The sequence below is a fragment of the Erpetoichthys calabaricus genome, chromosome 16 (assembly GCF_900747795.2).
Source record: "Erpetoichthys calabaricus chromosome 16, fErpCal1.3, whole genome shotgun sequence".
NCBI classification, from domain to species: Eukaryota; Metazoa; Chordata; class Cladistia; order Polypteriformes; family Polypteridae; genus Erpetoichthys; species Erpetoichthys calabaricus.
The window spans coordinates 47,572,265-47,594,194 of NC_041409.2; the positions used below are offsets into that span (position 1 = coordinate 47,572,265).

General features: G+C 37.8%; 1 protein-coding gene across 1 annotated transcript in view; it reads left to right on the forward strand.

The window, feature by feature from the left end:
- The window catches only part of vangl2 (VANGL planar cell polarity protein 2), a 101,590-nt gene that overhangs the window by 71,329 nt on the left and 8,331 nt on the right, over window positions 1–21,930 (forward strand). Inside the window, exons 6-8 of the mRNA XM_028821129.2 lie at window positions 14,600–14,736; window positions 15,522–15,657; window positions 20,333–20,564. Of these exons, the coding sequence (XP_028676962.1) occupies window positions 14,600–14,736; window positions 15,522–15,657; window positions 20,333–20,564 (505 nt within the window). The remainder of the gene's footprint in view (window positions 1–14,599; window positions 14,737–15,521; window positions 15,658–20,332; window positions 20,565–21,930) is intronic.

Genomic DNA, 21,930 nt, shown 5'->3' on the forward strand with positions numbered 1-21,930 from the left:
TTTTGTTATGTTACAGCCTTATTCCAAAATGGATTAAATTCATTTTTTTCCTCAGAATTCTATACACAACACCCCATAATGACAACATGAAAAAAAGTGTACTTGAGGTTTTTGCAAATTTATTAAAAATAAAAAAACTGAGAAATCACATGTACATAAGTATTCACAGCCTTTGCCATGAAGCTCAAAAGTGAGCTCAGGTGCATCCCGTTTCCCCTGATCATCCTTGAGATGTTTCTGCAGCTTAATTGGAGTCCACCTGTGGTAAATTCAGTTGATTGGACATGATTTGGAAAGGCACACACCTGTCTATATAAGGTCCCACAGTTGACAGTTCATGTCAGAGCACAAACCAAGCATGTAGTCAAAGGAATTGTCTGTAGTCCTCCGAGACAGGATTGTCTCGAGGCACAAATCTGGGGAAGGTTACAGAATAATTTCTGCTGCTTTGAAGGTCCCAATGAGCACAATGGCCTCCATCATCCGTAAGTGGAAGAAGTTCGAAACCACCAGGACTCTTCCTAGAGCTGGCCGGCCATCTAAACTGAGCGATCGGGGGAGAAGGGCTTTAGTCAGGGAAGTGACCAAGAACCCGATGGTCACTCTGTCAGAGCTCCAGAGGTCCTCTGTGAGGAGAGGAGGACCTTCCAGAAGGACAACCATCTCTGCAGCAATCCACCAATCAGGCCTGTATGGTAGAGTGGCCAGACGGAAGCCACTCCTTAGTAAAAGGCACATGGCAGCCCACCTGGAGTTTGCCAAAAGGCACCTGAAGGACTCTCAGACCATGAGAAAGAAAATTCTCTGGTCTGATGAGACAAAGATTGAATTCTTTGGTGTGAATGCCAGGCGTCACGTTTGGAGGAAACCAGGCACCGCTCATCACCAGGCCAATACCATCCCTACAGTGAAGCATGGTGGTGGCAGCATCATGCTATGGGGATGTTTTTCAGCGGCAGGGACTGGGAGACTAGTCGGGATAAAGGGAAAGATGACTGCAGCAATGTACAGAGACATCATGGATGAAAACCTGCTCCAGAGCGCTCTTGACCTCAGACTGGGGCGACGGGTCATCTTTCAGCAGGACAACGACCCTAAGCACACAGCCAAGATATTAAAGGAGTGGCTTCAGGACAACTCTGTGAATGTCCTTGAGTGGCCCAGCCAGAGCCCAGACTTGAATCCAATTGAACATCTCTGGAGAGATCTTAAAATGGCTGTGCACCGACGCTTCCCATCCAACCTGATGGAGCTTGAGAGGTGCTGCAAAGAGGAATGGGCGAAACTGGCCAAGGATAGGTGTGCCAAGCTTGTGCCATCATATTCAAAAAGAGTTGAGGCTGTAATTGCTGCCAAAGGTGCATCGACAAAGTATTGAGCAAAGGCTGTGAATACTTATGTACATGTGCTTTCTCAATTTTTTTATTTTTAATAAATTTGCAAAAATCTCAAGTAAACTTTTTTCATGTTGTCATTATGGGGTGTTGTGTGTAGAATTCTGAGGAAAAAAATGAATTTAATCCATTTTAGAATAAGGCTGTAACATAACAAAATGTGGAAAAAGTGATGCGCTGTGAATACTTTCCGGATGCACTGTATCTTACTGAAGTAAAAATACCTGCATTGTTGTTATTCCAGTAGCACTGGGTAAGGCAAGAAGCACATGTACTGGCTCCTTTGCAGGGCTCAGGCACACAGCCAAGCAGGAACGAGTTAGCTGTGTGCCATCTGGCAACAGAAACATAAAAATAAAATGTCAATTTGACTAAACATATTTATAAAACACAAGGAGATTTTCATAGTTATGTTCATTTTTCAATTTACAGTGATGACATTTGACTCTGTTTTTGCACAGTTTAATGACTTCAGAGTATTTTGCCAAAAGAGAACTCCACAAGGTTAATTGTGAGTGTAAACGTGGATTATTAAGAAAGTGGGTTTCTGCTTTAACCGGGTTATTCAACCTGATCATGTTTGTGCAGGTAAATGCATTGAGTGAGTGCTAAAAGATACAGTAGCTGAGCAGAACATGATAATCTTGCACTATTAAAGTTTGTAATGATCCAACTGAGAATCCTTCAATTGTCTGATGGCTCGTAATCAAATTCTAGGGCTGTAGTGAGGCTAGTGTTTATCCTTGCAGAATGTTGGAAATGTATATATACATGTAAACAAAAAAATATGCAGTGTAGTTGTTACAAGATGAAGAAACAAACTAATATATGGAAATGCATACACACAGCTTGACAAAGCCAGGACTTTGAGAGAATCCTCATGTGAAGTGCAATCATTCATTTATAGTGAGCAAGCTTGGGAGGTAAGATACGCAGCTCATCTGTTATCGGCGAATAAAAGAGGTTCACTTTGTGCCAACCACCTGATGTGTGCCCAGTTCGAACCATATCTGGTAGAAAACTGATTTTGTAGAGGCTGAGGGTACAGGATTAAATCACTGATTCTAAAAGCCATGCTGGAGAGCTTTCCTAAGACGGTCCATCTCCTTGCAGAACTCTTCAGCAAATTTAAACTGTCCTTTCTTCTTTAATTTAAGCATTTAGTAGACCTATGAAAACCATGTCAGGATAAGTTAATAACAATGATATGAAATGCCTTTCCAGCTACTGATGTTAGGTGGAATTGTTCCAGAAGTACAATTCTTATTTAAAACTGACATATCAGATTTCCTATTTAATGTTAATACTTTGAGTTACAGTTAGATTTAAATCAACCATAGAGAAACAAATGAGGATGTTAATGATTAATTGTTGTTTAATTAACTTCCTTTACAGGTTTAAACTAAATAATCTTATGTTTATATGATTCATTTAAAAATTGCTTTTCATAATAACACAGAAAGCTTTGTGGGATCTAGTATACCAACCCATGACCTCAGTGCCATATTTCCTTTAGACCCAGCAAGGGCCAATTCTTTCTTTCCACAAATGTGAATCTACACTCGTGCGTACAGATGAATTATCTAAAATGCAAATGAGTGGACTCACCTAGGGAACCGTCTTTGAAATTCCATTTTTTTGTGTCTGTACATGTGCTGAAAGTGACACACATGGACGCTTTGGAAGTATAGGAGATATGCACATGTTGAAACTGTGACAACTTGTTAAATATAAGCAAAGCTCTACCTTAATCTTCCAAGATCACCATTTGTGTAGGTAGGAGTTTGTTAGGTTCCATAGCTGTTTAATTTATTGTTTGTTTGCTCCCAACAGCATGTCAGCTGAAGTATGTGGGAGTTCTGACATTTAACAGACTCCAAGCACGTACAGTAGACATGGTCCTGTTTCTAAATCAAAATGCTTAAATTGAAGAGACAGTCGGTGACACATTTTTAATTAATGTTAAAGCAAATTATTTGAATGATGAATAAACAAAACCATTTCTGGGAAATTTAAGCTTTGCATTATTTTCTGTGTTATTAAGCAGGTTTTGACTTTTTTTTTTAAATGATTACCAATTATTTATCTTTCAGAAAAGGTCAACATTATTATGAAATGAGATGAAAACTAGTGCTACCCCCTTCCACCTTGTCTGCTGCACAATATTTTTCCTGTTTCTAATTGCACTAATCACAAAAGTTTCAAACCCCTGGGGTCTCTGATTGCCGTATGTGGTTCATCTGTGAACTTAAAAAGGTAAAATGTGTCCCGGAGCAACATGGCCTGACTTCCATTCCACATATGTTTAAATTAAAAAATAAACAAAAATCTTGCAGTATTACTAGCACTGCCAATGGGTATATAATATTGACGATATATTTCACTGATCATGTTGTGCTTGGCAGCACAGCACAATATGACTAATTGTGCATGCAAACTAGCCATGTGCTCTGTAAGATCTTAAAACAAGCCTTAAAGGAACCCGCACAGGACACGCTGTGAGATAATTAAAACAAAAGATTTATTATTGTTCACAAGGTGTTTCTTTTTTCTTGATGGAAGAAGAAAGTGCAAGGCATCTGCACAGCTACATTGAAATCAAAAAAGATGTTTTCATAGTGTCCAGAGCCGTGACTTTAAACAATGGAATGAGCCAGTCCCATACCACTACTTCGGGGCATGGCTAACGTGTGCCCCAAGATTGGCATTGTCTCAGCGCAAAGATCTAGATTTTATTTCCATATCACTATGGACTACAGTCTGTGGCTGTTTGTTGTACTTTATTTTGTGGTATTTGTTCGGTGTGTCTTTTGTTGTTTGAGGCATGGTGGTGAAGTGGTTAGCACTACTGCCCTACAGTGTAGATCACGTAGTTGGCCCCGATAATCAGTCAAGAATTGTTGGCAGATTTTTCCCTAACCCTCAGGGACACTTAAAAGACCATTGCACCATTAAAATCCACTCAAAACTAGTTCAGGTCCTCCTTCCCCATTGACCCTCCACATTCCACATAATATAAATGTTCCTAAATGAAACCTGTTAGTTTTCATGCATTACATGATAGGATTTTGAGGAGGCTGGTCCCGTGGACAGATGAGACACCTGCCTTCATTCCATCATTTCATGGGGGCTGCATGGTGCTTTGATCAGGCAATGATGGTGCAGACTGTCTCTACTGAAAGAAGCCAAACCTCTGCCTAGCATTGTTTAATGGGGAAATAACTCATTATTTTAGATTAGAAAGAAAACTAAATTCATTCTCCAAGGGACAATAAATACCTTTTTCATTTGGTAAGTTTTCATTAATTAAATAAAAAAAAATATTTTAACATATTAACTGTTGCTGATCCACAGGCTTTGAATGACTACTTCATATAATCCCAATTCAATTTTTGTTCTTTCTAGAAGGATTGAGAAGGAACTATTTAAATATGTTAGATTCAGTCATTTAATTGTGTCACACTTTGCTTTTATTTGTGTTTTAATATATGCATTGTAATCATTTTAAAAGCAGTAAAAGTTAAGCAAATAAGTAAAAGAAAAAGAAAAAAGTAATTCTAACACACTTATGACTCTTGTCATTGTTTAACCCACTCAATCCAGGGTTGCAACACGGAGGGGGTGGTGGCTGGAGCCTATCCCAGCTAGCATAGGGCACAAGGCAAGAACAGACCCTGGACAGGGCGCCAGTCCATCACACAGCAAACACACACACACACACACACCCACTAGAGCCAGTTCACCCAAAATGTACGTCTATGGACAGTGGGGGGAAACCCACGCAGACACGGGGAGAACATGCAATCCTCATGCAGGGAGGACCCTGGAAGCAAACCTGGGTATGCTTACTTTGAGGCAGCAGCGCTACCACTGTGTCACCCAAAACTAATGTCAGTTTGATTAAAGGAAATATCATAAGGAGAATTCCTCACTCAGACTGATGTATGCATGAAATGTGCCGTAGACCCCATTACCCATCATGCATGTATAAATGATTTAATTATCATGGTCTGTAGGGAATATGATATGATGGGTTATCCAATTTTTAATTTAAGGATAACTTATGGCAACTCTAACTAAAGAGTAAAAAGAAATTTAAGATGAATAAAAATGACATTGTCATCTTTATTTCAGTATTTTACATCAATAAAAGCTGAAATATATGTAAAGGAGTGTAGATTTCACATTTTTACTGTACTGTATATATTCAGATGTACCCATCTGACTTCATGACCTAACAAACAAGTCTGGAGGACACTGAATTAATTCAGTTTAAGCAACACGTGTCGTTTTCCAGGTACATTTTAAAAATGTTTCATACCTGTTTTACAGTTGCATATTTTACATTATTCCCTTCTGAAATAGAATTTTTCTAACACATAAATTTAAATAAGACTGTAAAGTTCTGTTTGTAGTAATTCACCTTCAGCATTGATCACCTATCTTGGGTAATGCCTAATTTGCTCAAGGTTTTCTTTGCACTTCCCGGAGTCTTCCTGAATATAATTAGATGACCTGACCTGATCTCTCTATTATATAAAAAAAAAAATCCTGAGACAAGACTTTTTCAAGAGATTTTTTTCAAGTCCCATGAGACGAGACTTTGGCCATGAGATTTTTTCAAGTTGCGCCCTCCTCTCAACCATATTCAACCACACACACACGGTCCTCTCACCTCTCATTTGTGTGAATGCTTTTGACAGACACAGTTCCTGCTTTCTCAGCTCATATAAATTGAAATGTTTTCCTCATGTTTCCTGCACTCTCAGATCTTATAAATTTTAACGTTTTCCTCACTTTAAGTTCCCAATTAAAGAAGACGTATTATGTCCAAATCTTATTGAAGAATTTCATCACAAAGGGTTATCAACAGAAGAAATGAGTACACGGGCAATCCTAGCACCGAGAAACGATGAAGTCAAACAAATTAACACTAATATTGATGATCGGTTACACAGCAAATTGGTTAAATGCGTATCAATAGACTAATATCTACAATATTACGATATTACAATAGAAGAATATCTACAACCCCATTAACATCGTCCAGTCTTCCACTACACAAATTACTATAGAAAGAAGGATGTATACAAGAAAGGTAATGTAGTACATCTTTTGCGGATAACATTAGACAACAAAGGAGATCTTGATGTGCTATTCATATTAAAACATTAACAGTTTTCCAGTAGAATAACTTTTGCAAAGACAATTAACAAATCTCAGAGCCAAAAATTCAATAAAGTTGTTTTATTTATTAGAGAGAGAAACGAAATTCAATCACGGGCAGTTATACGTTGCGTTGTTACGATGAAAGTCCAAACACGGAATCAAAATTCAGTGCGATATTGTTTTTACTGAAGTTTTACAGTAAAAGTGTAAGTTTTAAAAGTATTTATGTGTTAATTTCAAAGCCAAACAGAACAAAATCGTATTACGCAACAAATACCTGTAACGCAACATGAAACATAATTTTACTATTTTTTAATATGGTTAATTACTCTCTGTAATGTAAACTAGTTTGTTATTTTCACGGGAATTGTTACATATGCATAATATAACTATCTGTTTAAATTGTACATCTGCATCCCCATACGCGAGCGGCAGAGTCGCAAAGTGGCTAGCGCATCGCGTCCGCCTGGGAGTTGGTGAGCAAAGCGAGAAGGGGGCAAAGCCCCCTAGTTTAAGAAAGAAAAAAAAAAAGCAGAACACACACACACACATACAGTCTCATGACATTGCCACTTTTATCCCATTATGAAGTTAAGTCAGAAACAGATTTGTGCGTGCTGTGACTTGTATTGTCACAAATTTGAGGAAATAATTAAATTAATCAGAAGTGACAGTCCTGATAAATGATCAGAGGCTATGCATCCATTCTCTGATTATAAAGGGTACTTTTTTGATGTCCATCAGTCCAAGCATCTGTCTAGTTTCCGACTGATGTATACAGTTCTCGGTCACGCTGGGGTGAGACTTGCACACATCCGCAGTTATGCATGTAGGACTGTGGGATGTAGGAGGACAGCCAGCACAAACAACTGTTGTAGCAAGACTCAAACAAAGTGGCTATTTGGCTTGTCTACACCAGCAGGGACATGAGTTGCTACTTTTGTTAATACCAAAATAAAATGTATTTAGTGTTTCAATGCTTCGAACGACAGGGAACTTCTCTCACTATTAATGCAACACCGTACTACATTAACAGAGATGCGTAGTCACCAAAAAAAAACACAGCAGCACAATCAAAACGGCATATTTCATTAAATACAAATTGTAAACACTGAATGTGTGTCATTCTTTTGGCTTTAAGTGCAAACAACCATTCATTAGTATAACCCGTAAGTGAAAACACACATCATGTACAGTGTGTTTGATTGGTACTATGAAGAATATAATGCTGTCTCACAATTATCATTTTATTGTAGTACAGTTAACAATTTTCTAATTCGGGATTTTTACACAGGCATAAGCATTAACAAAATGTGATCCCTTACATAAGAAACCTTGAAAAGAGCAAAACAAATGCTGTTCCACCAGAGTTCTGAAATACAGGATTTGTGTAAAATGACAAGTTTGATTTCACACAGAAAGCTTTAAAGTTGGGACACATGGTTAAAAAAGGGACATATTTGGAAATTTAAAGTACCATGAGTTCCTGATACTTGAAATTTGAATTAATTTGACTCCTTCATTAAATATTACTCTTTAGTAATATTTTTTAAACCAGATAATAATGCAAATATAAATCTTACAAAAGCAAATATTGCAAACCTAACCAATTGGTTCACTGACATACTAAATTTTACATGCATGTTACAAAACTAGCTTTATAGAGTTTGCTTAAATGAAAATATCTGCAATTATCTTGGCATTCACTGATTCAATAATACACATATTATAATGTTTACATTTTTATATTTTAATATGGATTTTAACACATTGACTGCAGGACCATTTATTACAAGGACACTGTAGTCTAGGTCTATGCATATATTTGGTATGAAAAATAATTAACTCATTCAAAACTAAAAGTAATGTATCAGAAAGCAATGGCTTTATTACCAACAATAACACTGTCAAAAATTTAAAGAAACTGTTAATTACTTTAATTACGACTAAGTCTCCATTGGGATTAGAGTCCTAGAATCATGGCACCATGCAGAGTACGACTTTAAAGCAAAAGTGCCACAAATATAACGCGTGTCTTTGTCCACACTTGTTGCACACAACACATTTGGCAGTTGGTGACTGGTTGTGCCCAGTCGGTGACAGAATGTCCATGTACTGCTGTCCTGGCAGTCGTGACAAGTCAGATGACTTGTGATGAAGAAATGACATCGGGGCAGCTCTCCTCATCAGTCCCAGAGTCTACAGGTTTCACACCAGCCTATTGATTATCAGTATCTCAATCACATCTCTCACAGAACATCTCTATATATGCCGTAAACCTAACATCACAGCAATGAGACTTTTTTGATATCAGTAATATTGAAAAAACCGAATACAATACTTCCATGAGGCATATTAATGTTTAAGGTAAGATAATATATGTTGGGGGTACATTTGCAAAATACAGCAGTTTATCAAACAATATTTACACAGATTTCACCAATTTAACTATTTTATGCATTCATTCTTTCAGTGATATTCCACCACTCTGCCTCCTTGCTGTATTACTCTTCTTTTGTCGGATTTGCCGATAATCTTCATGCACTACCACCAGTGCTGTGGCACGAGGGTTGCTCCCCTTTGATTCTCAGACTTGTAGTCCAAGGCTGATTGGCTCTTCACTGCTCAACTCACAATGGCTTGTAAATTTTGCCATGAACATGTACTGTATTAATACAAATCAACCTATCCGTTATTGTGTGAGCTAATTGAAAACCAGTGTTCTCAAACCAGCTATTCTGTCAACCGGAATTTGTTCGGAGATCCAGGATTATCTGATTGTACTTTCTGGAGCAGACCCCAGGGCTGTCGAGTTGGTGCACTAAACCTTTAAGTTTGACTTCTCAGTTTATGGACTCCGACACCTGTATTTGTAATTAGACTAATATATTTACTATGTTGATTAAAACCACACAACATATAAAGATAGAAGGCATTTCGGCAACTGCCAGTGTGAGTCATCAGGCTTTTTTTTAGCTGTTAAAGTTTGGGTGTTAAAGGCTGTAGTGATGCCATTGTGGCTTTTTTATATTTTTTATTAAAGAACTTGCAAACATTGAGTAGCATTAAACATAAAACAAAACTTACAAAATTAAAAAGAGGCTATGTTTTATCAAAAGACTGGAAGAAAAAAATAGTTTAATTAAATTAGTATATGTTTATTTGGAAATTTTAACACATATTTCAGCTGACACTTATTCAGAGCTATGAGCAAATACAAAACATGGACTTAAATAAAATATGAGTCATGGTTAGCAAACATGAGTCACTCCAGCACCATGGTCATCAGGTATTGCTCTTACCTTGAAACCATTGGAGTCTTCTATCTTTCCCCAAAGTGACTTGTTTAAAAGGTAATTTGAAATTCTCAGAGACACTGAGCAATTATTAGCTTAAAGTATAATGGTAGCTTATATTTGAGAAAACCTCCATCAAACTTGCACCCAACACAGCAGTGGAGAAAAAGGCAATGGCAAAGAAGTGGATTCTTTTTTATTACCTGAACAAGGGACATCATTTATTTTAAGCACCATGAAACTTTTTCTTATAATCAAATAACTTCTATTTGAAAAAGCCAAGTTTAAATAAAAAGCAAAATTCAAAATAAAGACTGGTTTAGTTTTCAAAGACACTTACCAAAAATTGTTTGTCTGCAGGTTCAGCTATAAAAAAAAGTCTGTACAAATTTGATAAAATAATATTGTGATTATTTTGACACATGTTGTGATTGCAATTTGAAATGTGATATGATAAACATTTAACTTAACATTTCATATTGCTGCTTTGTTAACAAGGCTAAAAAGCACATTAAAGCACAATAATACCGTATATACTCACATATAAGTCGGGTCTTGAAACCCGAAAAATCGATCATAAAATCAGACCCTGACTTGTACGCCTGTTCAAAAATGCAAAACTTACATTTTTTTTTTTTTAATTTCTTCTTGCTTCCTCCAATCTCGCATCAGTTTCTCAGACACATCGAATTTTGTTGCAGCAGCACAGTTACCAATTTCTTTCGCTATTTCAACAACTTAATTTAAAACCAGCTTCATATTTTCTTCTGATCGAACACTGAATCATAGATAAGGGATGCTCTTATGATAAAAGGTGTATGAGGGTGTGAGATACAAAAAACACAAATCAGTTCAAACATTGCTTCGGAGTAGTTCAGATATTACAGTGTGTTTACATAGGCACAGTAGATAGGAAAAAAAGGTTGTGTGCTCCGTGGTTACTCTCTCAGGTGGGTGTTAGCATATCATAATCTCTTGGACAAATAGCGGGAGTTTTCCGCATGCGACTTATACGACCAGCATTATAAAATACCAGAAATTATTTGGTAAAATCAAGCCCTGACTTATCCGCAGGAGAACTTATCCGTGAGTATATATGGTAAATCACACATAAAAAGGAAAATTTTGAAATTGCATCTTAATATTGACAATTAAAAACAAATAGAGCAAACAGCACTTAATGATGAAAGGCTGCAATTACTTCAGCATCAGACTCGCTTTTTTAGGAAATCAATTACTTAACCAGAGCATTTGGAAAAGCAGAATGAAAATCAGGGTGAAAATATTACCAAAAATTTAAAAAAAAAATTACACTGTTAATATATGACTGTTTAATACATTTTAGTTAAAATTTATCAAACTTGACACAGTGTAATTTCATTATTGGCCCCAAAACACGGAAACTGGGAAAGAACAGCTCACATAGGGTGTACTCAGACTAGGCCTGAGCACAGTTGTCCCCTCTCACTACTTCCCCGCTGGCCTGCACTCATACTGCGCTTTAAAGTTCTTGGCCTGGGCACACTTTCGTCATCACCATGTGACTTGTGCAAAGCCAAAATGAGATCTGAGCACGGAGTGACAGAATGCACGTCAAAAGGATTTTCCTTATATTGTGGTTTTATTGGAGTTGTGTAGGGCAGGATAACGCTCTGCCCTGTTACAGATTTATTGAGTGTGCAACACAGAGTTTTGCTATTAATTGTGCAGCGTGTACGAGAAGATTTTTACAGAGACAAATCATGTTAAAGGAGGAATTTGCAGCTTTTCTTGCCAATTATAATTCACAATCATCTGTAAGGTGAGAATAAAAATGTATTTTTAAATCAAATTGTGTAGAATGAAATGATGTTACATCATTGACGACATGTCTGTGTTCCATGCTGCTCAGGCACATTTAGAGATCATACTGTTCTTGAATCCTGCTGAATGGCGCTTAGGCCTATCTCTTCCAAGTGGGCTAAGGCACGGTACAGTTGGCCCAGCACAGAGCAATCACACTAGTTAAATGAACTAGACTTTGAAGGGGTTACATGTGGACAAACGTGCTCGGGCACAGAACAAACTGCTAGTGTGAGTACATCCTTAATTAGTTTAGGAGTCTGATTTTACAAAAAGAAGTTGATTGGAACAAAAACCTGCAGCCAACAGGGGGCCCCCAGGACTGGGTTTGGGAATGATTGTTGTAGGGGGGCTTCCCCAAAAAGGTTTCACGCTGTAATTGCTGCCAAAGAGTCTTCTACAAAGTACTGAATTAAGGGTCTAAATAGTTACCTTGTATGAATGAGGAATTTCAGTTTTTGATTTTTAATAAACTTGCAGACCTTTCTGAAAGCCTATTCCCACTTTGTCATCATTCATATTGAGCATCCATTTAAAATTAAATCTACAAAACAATAAATTGTGCAGAAAGTGAAGGGGTCTGAATACTTTCCAAATGCACTTTATTTTATGGGCACAAGTCAAAAGAAAGCTAATCACGTGAAAATTTGCCCGCGAGGTGTTTTCGATAATCCAGTTAAAATACATCCAGTTACAATGCAGAATTTTTTTTTTTGTTTTTTTTTTTTTAGGTTCAGGCTGTTCAAAACAACTTCTACGTTATTCATATAGGTTATGCTTTAGAATGCAGCACAGATTTTAACTAGCAGTTAAAGGAAAACCGATGTTCAGAGAAAGTACAGTACTGTAGAAGTGCTGCAGAGTATAATGCAGTCTGCAAGGTGATATGCTGTAGTTTTCATTATGATAGGTACAATAAAAAACAAATATTCATTAAGACACTTGACCTATTCCCATATTAGCAGTTGGTGCTTTAAAGAAGTAAGTAAGCATACATATAAACTGTTAACAGAAATTTCTTCAAAAGTCATTGTAAACTGGGAAAAATCCTAAGGACTGGAAGCTAGCAAATATTATCCTGTTGTACAATGTTCAATCACAGATAAATTACAGGAATCAGTTGTTAAGGAAAACATCGAGCAGCACTTATCTGGAACAAATGTTATAGCAAATAGCATGGGTTCAGATAGGGAAAGTCATGTTTCACTATTTTTCTTTTGGTTATTTTTTATACTGTATTAATATGTCTGAATTCTATGAGGAGTCAACAAAAACATATATTATTTACCTTGATTATTAGTGGGCTTTAGATAAGTAGTCATTTGAAAGATGGGCAGATTTTTGGCAGACAAAATGTAATGAAAGTAAATGTAAACTATTACATGTATGAAATTGAAATGTTAGATTTGAATACACATTGGGAAGTCCAAAAGTTCAAAATACATTTTATGAGAAGGATCTAGGAGATGTAATGGATTCAATACTATCTACATCCAGACAGTGTGCAGAAGTGATCAAGAAGGCCAATAGAATCTTAGGTTACATATGTCGATGTGTGAGAGGGGTTATGTTTGTTATGTAATGCACTAGCAGTGTTGGATAGGAATTAAAAGTTTGACTTCAGTATCGATACCAGCTTTCAGACCCCTGTACTGGTACCAGAATGGTTCACAAGAAAGTAATGGATAACTTCAAAACCCTTGACTTACTCTTCACCACTGCTGTGAAGCCGAAGCAATTAGGGGGTGTGAAGGTTCTGTCGTGAAGTTCTGAGTGTATCAAAGCAAGTCTCCACGAAGTCGCAATCACATCAACACTTAAAGTGGAATAAGAGGATACCCCATGAAGTTCTGATCATATCAAAACAATAGGGGGAGGTGTTCCTCGGCCGAATTGTAATCACATTAAAGTGTGTAGACTCATTTCATGAACTCTTTTTTTTTTTTTTTAAAAAAGGACGACTCAACTCAAGGGCGAACATCAAGGGAAGTGGGATAGGGGATATGGAAGAAATCTGATGTTTACTTCCAGAACCAAAAATCCAGAAATGCTGATATTGTACCGTTTTAAAATTTAGATTTTTCTGTAATTTTACAGCACTAGTATACAGTGCAACCCTATACACTTGTGAGGCCATGCCTGTAGTACTGTGCGTTTTGGTCTACATATTTCAAAAAAAGATGTGGCACTACAGAAAGTCCAGAGGAAATTGACCAGGCTGATTCTAGGACTGAGAAGTATAATTCTTTAATAATAATAATTCTTTGCATTTATATAGTGCTTTTCTCACTACTCAAAGCGCTCAGCAATTGCAGGTTAAGGGCCTTGCTCAAGAGCCCAACAGAGCAGAGTCCCTATTGGCATTTACGGGATTCGAACCGGCAACCTTCCGATTGCCAGTCCAGATCCCTAGCCTCAGAGCCACCACTCCGCCTATGAGAATTGAGTATGACAATTGAAGGAAGCAAAAGGAGATTAAGAGGTGACATGATCAAAGTGTTTAAAATTTATGAGGTGAACGAGTATAGTGGATCCCAGTTGATTTTGCACAAAAACCATAGACACATGGAATAAATTGCTAAGTAGTGTGGTGGAGAGAAGGAGTTTATGCACCTTCAAATTCTCAATTTGATGCTACTTTGGGGAGTCTAGGGGAACGGAATGGATGAGCTTTTCAAGGAAATAGTCCATACCAAATAATCCTTTAAAACATTGTGTGCCTCCTTAATGTAACTGAACATGTTTATTAATGATGCAGAATAATGGTATACTACATATAGACCTCTAAATTGACCTGTATAAATTCTACCACATTTTGCGAGTGAGTTTCCAACTGATGTAGCATGCCTGATTGTCTTTTACTTGGTATCACAATTCTGTCTTCTCTCTCTTCTTCAGTATTCAGCGTGCTGCTGTGTGGATTCTTGAGAGGTACTACAGTGATTTCCCTGTGTACAACCCTGCTTTGCTGAACCTTCCTAAGTCCATTCTCTCCAAGAAAATGTCAGGGTTCAAGGTGTACTCTCTAGGAGAAGGTAATAAAATAATATCCCAGCAGCATTATTAGTCTACTGATGTAATATTTTTCTTGGCAAGTTAGGCTTTTTGGCTTAAAGGAAAAGGTAAAACTATAACATGCAGAAAATGCAAGTCTGATTTAGCACCGCATGGTAGTACAGAATGTATGCTCAAGCATCAGAAAAGGACACATCCTAGAACAGGTGAAATTTCCACAGGACTATGAGTAGAGCTGGGGTAACTGCAGAGCAGAAGATTGAAGAACAGTGCAAAAAGGCTACTATTACCAAATTCAAGTCATACTTTCATTACTAGGCAGTATGCGTGGAGGTGTATTTAATGTAATATATAATTTGCAATTGTTAAATGTGTGACATTCGTGTTCTGATAAAATGATCTACCTGATTTGAATGGGTAGAGTAGTTCAACAAAATGAATTATGCTTAGCAAAATCACGGAATCTCAACATATCCTGCCAAATTAAAGAAATCCTTAGTATATGTCTCTGAATGACAACTGCAGAATTGACAAGCTCATAATCATTTGTCTATTAGTCTAAAGTTACCACGGTTGTAGTTCAATATAATATACTACTGACAGCGTGTTTTCAGCTTGTTTACCCCTTGCCATATATCTTTTTCAAAATTGTGTCATCCTATCAGAAATAAATATGAGCTACTTTGAAAAATGGTTTATCTAATAACTTTCAGCTCATGCTGTCATAGCTTTATGTCAGTTTGGTTACGTGAAATTGTTTCTGTGTTTAAGTTTTTTATTAAACTAATTTTCCATGCCTACTCAGAAAACAGTACCAACAACTCAACAGGCCAGTCCCGTGCAATGATTGCTGCTGCAGCCCGGAGACGAGATAACAGCCATAATGAATATTACTATGAAGAGGCAGAAATGGAGAGACGTGTGAGAAAACGAAAAGCAAGGTAATACTTTTGATGATTATTTGAAAATTGATCGAGACTGTTTGAATTGAAGAACATTTGTGAATTTGTAGTAAGGTAAATAGTTAAACTAACCTGAAAGAACACAAACTAACAAATAATTAGGAAGTCTATATCAATGTGCAGGGTTTCCCCAAAACCCAAAGACTTGCTTTAACTTGGTTAGTGATAAAACGTATTGATATTGATAATGAATTCGTTCAAAGACAAGGTCCTGCTTTGTATCTGAATAGAAGATACATAGCCTGGCCATCTGGTATAAAGAAAATTCTAATGAATTTACATGAGTTACTAGGAAACATAAAAAATATTGTCTGCCACTAGAAGTATTATTTTGAAGAAAGAGCAACTAAACAATGTTTGGGCCATGATTGAAGTGTTTATGCCTAGTGGCCTCTGATATCACATCACATGTGTACCTTGGAATGCTTTGAACTTTGTGTGGTCCCATTAATCCACCTAATAACAACAACAACACTCTTGTACGGCCCAAAATCACGCAAGGAATGTCTCAATGGGGCTGAACAGGGGCTGTTTTTTGACAGCCTTGACCCCCTAAGAAGGTGGAAAAAGTTTCAGTCGGGGGCTTGGGTGGTTGGGTGGGGAATCCCCATGTGAAAATTTGAAAGATGCAGATACAGTCCAACAGTACTTACTGGTACACTAAGTAACATTGTCTGCATTTTAAGTTCAAATTGAAACAGCCCTGCTCAGAAAACTAACAAAGGGAAAACGTACAACAGACAGCGTCCAGATATGGTTATTGAACCCATGCCACTTGAACTTTAAAACTGCATGCCGCAACACTTCAAAGTTATGCTATACAGTAAGTAATACTTAAAAGTCAAGTGTGTCCTTCAGCAAACATGTCATTCACAATAGTCAAAACTTAGGTTCTGATCAAACTCAAGGGTCATAATCCATATCACTAGCATTGAGTACATGTTCTAGGGCTTCCTAAACTGTATGTTGTCGTCTTCATCAAAAAAAGAAAATGACATTTTCTCTAGTACAAACTTCAAGTCTTATTGCATGTCAGCAAAACAATCCACATGTACTCTCACAGAAGCTTGTGTGTTAAAGTGAGTAGTCGCACGTCCAATTTATTTCCTGTCATTTACACACAGCTGTGACATGTAATATGAATGACCAATCATAGACAACTATACATCATTGGAATGCTCTGAACCTCAGCATTGTAAAGAATTCACCCCTAGAGGATCTCAGGGTGAAATGGGGAAAAATATTGTTAGATTAGAATTTGTGTAAGAAGTGGACCCCGTCTGTACAGAAAACTCCTAAAATGTGTCCTGTACATGAGTCAAACGGTGAGCACTGTTGACCGGTGCCCATCTTCACAGGTTGCATGTTTTGGGAGAGCTCTAAACTCAGCCCATTTTGTGTTGGATTTTTTGCATACCTTTTGGATTGGGTAACATGATCTATAAAGGAAAACCTATTGTGATATTCTAGACTGAGCTAAAGTGGGTCACTGGTACATATACTTTAACTGATAGTATGGTGTAGCACAAATAGAATAGCTGCATGCTAGTCCATGGAAGGGAAGACGGTGTGTGCGAAATGCATTAGCCATACGGCACAGCGTGGGTCAAAACATACCTTAAAGGGCCTTCCAAAAGATAGAAAACATATGAGACCATGTGAAATAATAATAGTAATAATAATGAAAGATTTATTGATATTTACAAGGCTCATGGAGCTGGAGAAAAGCATGTCCGATCAAGTTGCCTCTAACCCCAGTGAGCAGTGTGAAGCTTAACCAGTGATAAGAATGTGCAGGCAAAGGACAAGGCAGGCAGCAAAGGTGTTGCAGGGTAGCAGTGGAGGGAGAGTCTCAAAGCCGAGATCTGGACCTGAAACACCATTCATCTGCTCACACACGATGGACAGATCACGTTTAACATCCCTGCTACATCACATGCCAGTACAGCAGTCAACATCACTGCTGTATCATCTGACAGCACAGGGCTCAACAAGTCCACTGTGCCAACTAACTAGGAAGCACTCAAGGGGGTGAGGGCGGATGTCAAAAAAGTCAACATCCTGGGGTAGAGGGCGATAAACAGCTGTAAGCTTTGAAAAAAACTCACTGTTATGGTAAAGGTAGACTCTCTTTGCCTGAAGGAATGTTAGACTTGATGACTTGACATCTAATCCCTGTGTGTGTGTGTGTGTGTGTGTAGCAACTAGTAAACAGTGGCAAAAATGGCATCGACATCTGGAGAAAGCACGAAGCCAAATACGTAGTGGACAACATTTTGCATATATTGTATTATTTTGAATTGTTCTCTGACTTGTTGGTGCAAGTGATCTGGAGATCAAGATCTAAAATGAAAGTGCGTTACCGGGCTCAGCTGATTGGTCCCCAGGTGATTATGCTGCAGAAGATATTCATGCAAATGTGGCGACGTTCGCCTGAGAAATGCCACTTAAAATGACAAGAGATACAAACCAGATTTCATAGTATTGTGCCCACCGCTGCTGCTGCTGTCAAGAGACACCTAACATGTGGCCAACAGTGCACTGCATGCAGCAACAGACATTTTATGTTCAGTTATATGAGAAATTATTGCTTTGTGTGGTTTTCAGAAAACTGAGTTTTTTGGGAAAAATATTTAGCCCTGGAAGAAAAGGAAAAAATAAATCAGCCCAAAAAGAGTTAAAAGCTGACTGTGAGGGAGCCAATAAAAATGGCAGGGCAACCAACGTCAAAAAAGCGTTCCAGCTCAGCAATAGCAAGCTGCCTAAAAGAGCCTTGTAAAGAGCAAAGGATCCAGTGACTCTGCGGCAGCGAGCACCACAGTGGTGAGGCGATACAATATTAATTTAATTTAGGGAGGCACGGGGTCCTGCTGCCTTTCAGCTCAAGTCACAATTTTGGTCACAATAATCAGTCCAGCATCATTGGCGGACGCATCCCTAGCATTTATGGACACTTAAAAGACCACTGCACCATTATACAATGCTTTTTCCATGAAAAATAAACTATGAAATACCATGGCAATTCAAAAGACGGGCAGTAGAAAACCATGGAAAAATGGCAGCTGCAGACACTTCACTGGAACCAAAATGTTTTGCAGAATGTTTTGTGTACAGTACTGCATTTTATTATTAAAATCTCTAAAAAGTATCAAAAGCAAATGCTTCTTATACTGTATCTGTTACATTACAAATAAAATGTACTACAGTATACATATAACTTAAATATGCAGAGTGTATCATTCTCTGCGGTGGGTTGGCACCCTGCCCGGGATTGGTTCCTGCCTTGTGCCCTGTGTTGGCTGGGATTGGCTCCAGCAGACCCCCGTGACCCTGTATTCGGATTCAGCGGGTTGGAAAATGGATGGTGTATCATTCTATGGCTGGCAGTGCAGCTGCAGGTGTACAGTTCTTGTGTCACTAGGACGTAAGTATTAATGACCTCCACTTGGTCAGAAACCATTCAGCACATGTCTGTATTTATGTGCTAGTTTCTCGTTCAGTTTTAAGTCAAAAAAAAAAAAAATGTAAAATTGGGCTTATTGACAATTGGGTGGACTGGCTGATAATACTGTGCTGAGGATGTGATCAGACTGTGGAACCATATCCTTCATTTTACCTCAGCCTCCTCCATTCTTTCACTAAAGATGACAACAGCACCCTTCTCGACATATTTTATCTAGGCCTATCCTGACTGTAAAATACCATTTTGCTTTACTTTTTTCTGATGGAATTGTGCAGTTTCGCCTGGTTCAGCAATCCTGCAAATTGAAAAGTTTACCTTTGCAACTTACAGAAGCAAAGGTGAAACTTCTAGAAAATCCACAACATGTGACAATCTGCATCAGTCAAATTATGTGGCAAGCAAACAGTGCAGTTGTGATTAGTGAAGGCCACCATGCATATCACCCCTCTCTCCAGAGCACCTGTAATAAAACAATTTCTTAAATGTTTAAAGCATACCTATGACCTCCAGTACTAGAATATTCTTCTCTTATACATGTTGTATGATAGGTTGTGTATTTGTAATGATGATTATATTGAAAGAGCTGTTAGTTTTGAAATACGCATTAATTGTCAATTCATGCCAAAATGCCTTATTCTTCTGAGAAGATGACACAGAAATGACCTGCCTACCCGTTAACTTCATCTGTCCATCCATTTTCTAACCTTCTTATTCTGCTCATAGACTGGTGCCAGTGCCAACAGCATAGGGCCAAATGAAATAGGTGGGAGCCAAACTATTGAAGGACATCTTCAGGCACACACACACTCACTGTCGGTTTAGAATCACTGGCTAACCTCTACTGAATGTTTTTTTGTGATGTGGGTAGTGAACTGGAATACCCAACGAAAACCCCAAATAGGTAGAGTGTGAAAACATGCAAACCTCACCCAGGCCAGCATTAGAGCCCAGGAATCTGGAACTGGGAGGCAGTAGGGTTAATGCCCATTGCAGTTTTCACTTATTTGGTTCTTACTAAGGACATGCATGTTACCTTAGAGTTCTTGTTAAATTGATTCTGAGCGTATATCAGGCATTGTTACTTTACTTTTCAGTTATAATTTGTGTTTTGCTTTGACTGTTGCCTTGGGCTTACAGCAGTGTCTAAAAAATTAAGATTAATTTTATGTATATTTAATGTTATTCTTTTAGACTTGTGGTTGCAGTAGAGGAGGCTTTTACGCACATTAAACGCTTGCAGGATGAGGATCAAAAGAATCCACGAGAAATTATGGACCCCCGAGAAGCAGCCCAGGCAATATTTGCCTCAATGGCACGTGCCATGCAGAAGTACCTTCGGACCACAAGGCAGCAGCCATACCATAGCATGGAGAGCATTCTGCAACACTTACAGTTCTGCATTACGCATGACATGACACCTAAGGTAAGCCAAACTTTGCTTTACACATTAAAGGACTAAGTGGTGTGTGTGTGTGTGTGTGTGTGTGTGTGTGTGTGTGTGTGTGTGTGTGTGTATGTATATGTATGTATGTATGTGTGGGTGGGTGTGGTTGTCTTCTCATCTCACATTAGGAAATGAAAGATTCCTGAAGCTATCACAAAAGCCAACATCACTGTCACTGTAATATCATCTGCTTGAAACTTGTTTGTATTCTGGGGAGCTCTTAGAGGTTTTTATGTTCTGTACTAATGATTTTCAGACAGACTTGTCTTTAGCATTATTTAGTTGAAGCCTTCCTTTATTGTAACACTTGAAATGAGGACGTCCAATTTTATTTCCTAAAGCTAATAAAAAATGATTGAAAAATTCCTATGGAATTCATAAACAACATCAAGTTTACATCCCTCTTGTTTAATTAGGTGTTGTTTAGTGATCATTGGTTTCCTTTTGTACAGTGTAGGCCTATGTTTCCTAAAAATGTAAGACATAGTGAAATAATTAGTAACTTTTGTATTTTTTTAAGCATTATGAATTTTTATGTTTAATCTTATCCATAATCTAAACTTTAATAGAAACTTCTCCATGTGGAATTTACATGTTCATGATATGTTTTGGTCAGTTTCCCTCTCACTTCTCTAATGATTAGAGTGTTGGGTTGATTGGTGATTTCAAATTGGCCCTGCCTGAGTGTGGGTGTGTGCATGGGCCCTTTGGTTTCCATTTTTTTGTGAAATCATGGGGAAAAATGATGGAATTCACACATGAAGACAGAATCACACAGAATTTCAAGTTTTATCCCATTTTGCAACATTAAGGCATCCATTTATCTTTTATCAAAAACAAAAAGACATGCTTTATTGATGTGACTATGTAGTATGTACATCAGATCACACTGTATGAGAAAGTAGTTTAGTGTTCATAGTCAAGTGTATCAAATTTAATTTGCAATATGAGGACATGCAAAGCAGATGGCAGTTTTGTTTGAATTATTTTAGAAAGGTAACAACACGTTGAGGCATCAGACAATTGAAACTTCAAAGCCTTCGAAAAATGAGAAATTCGATACGGACAGCCAAAGTTAGTGATGAGACAAGTACTATAGTTCAGCAAAGCATAGCAAGACATCATTGACAGGACCAGCGAAGACACTTACGATAACCACCTTAAGTCAATAGCACAACTCAAAAACAAAGAACGGAGGCAGGATTAGAAGAATTCTGCAGCTCAATAAACCACAGTCACAAGTGTGCTAAGAGCTTGTGATTTTACACATGAGTTTCTGGAAGATCTTGTTGCTTCTTGTGCTGAATCCAATATTCTGCATGAGAAAAATGAAGAAACTGTCCAT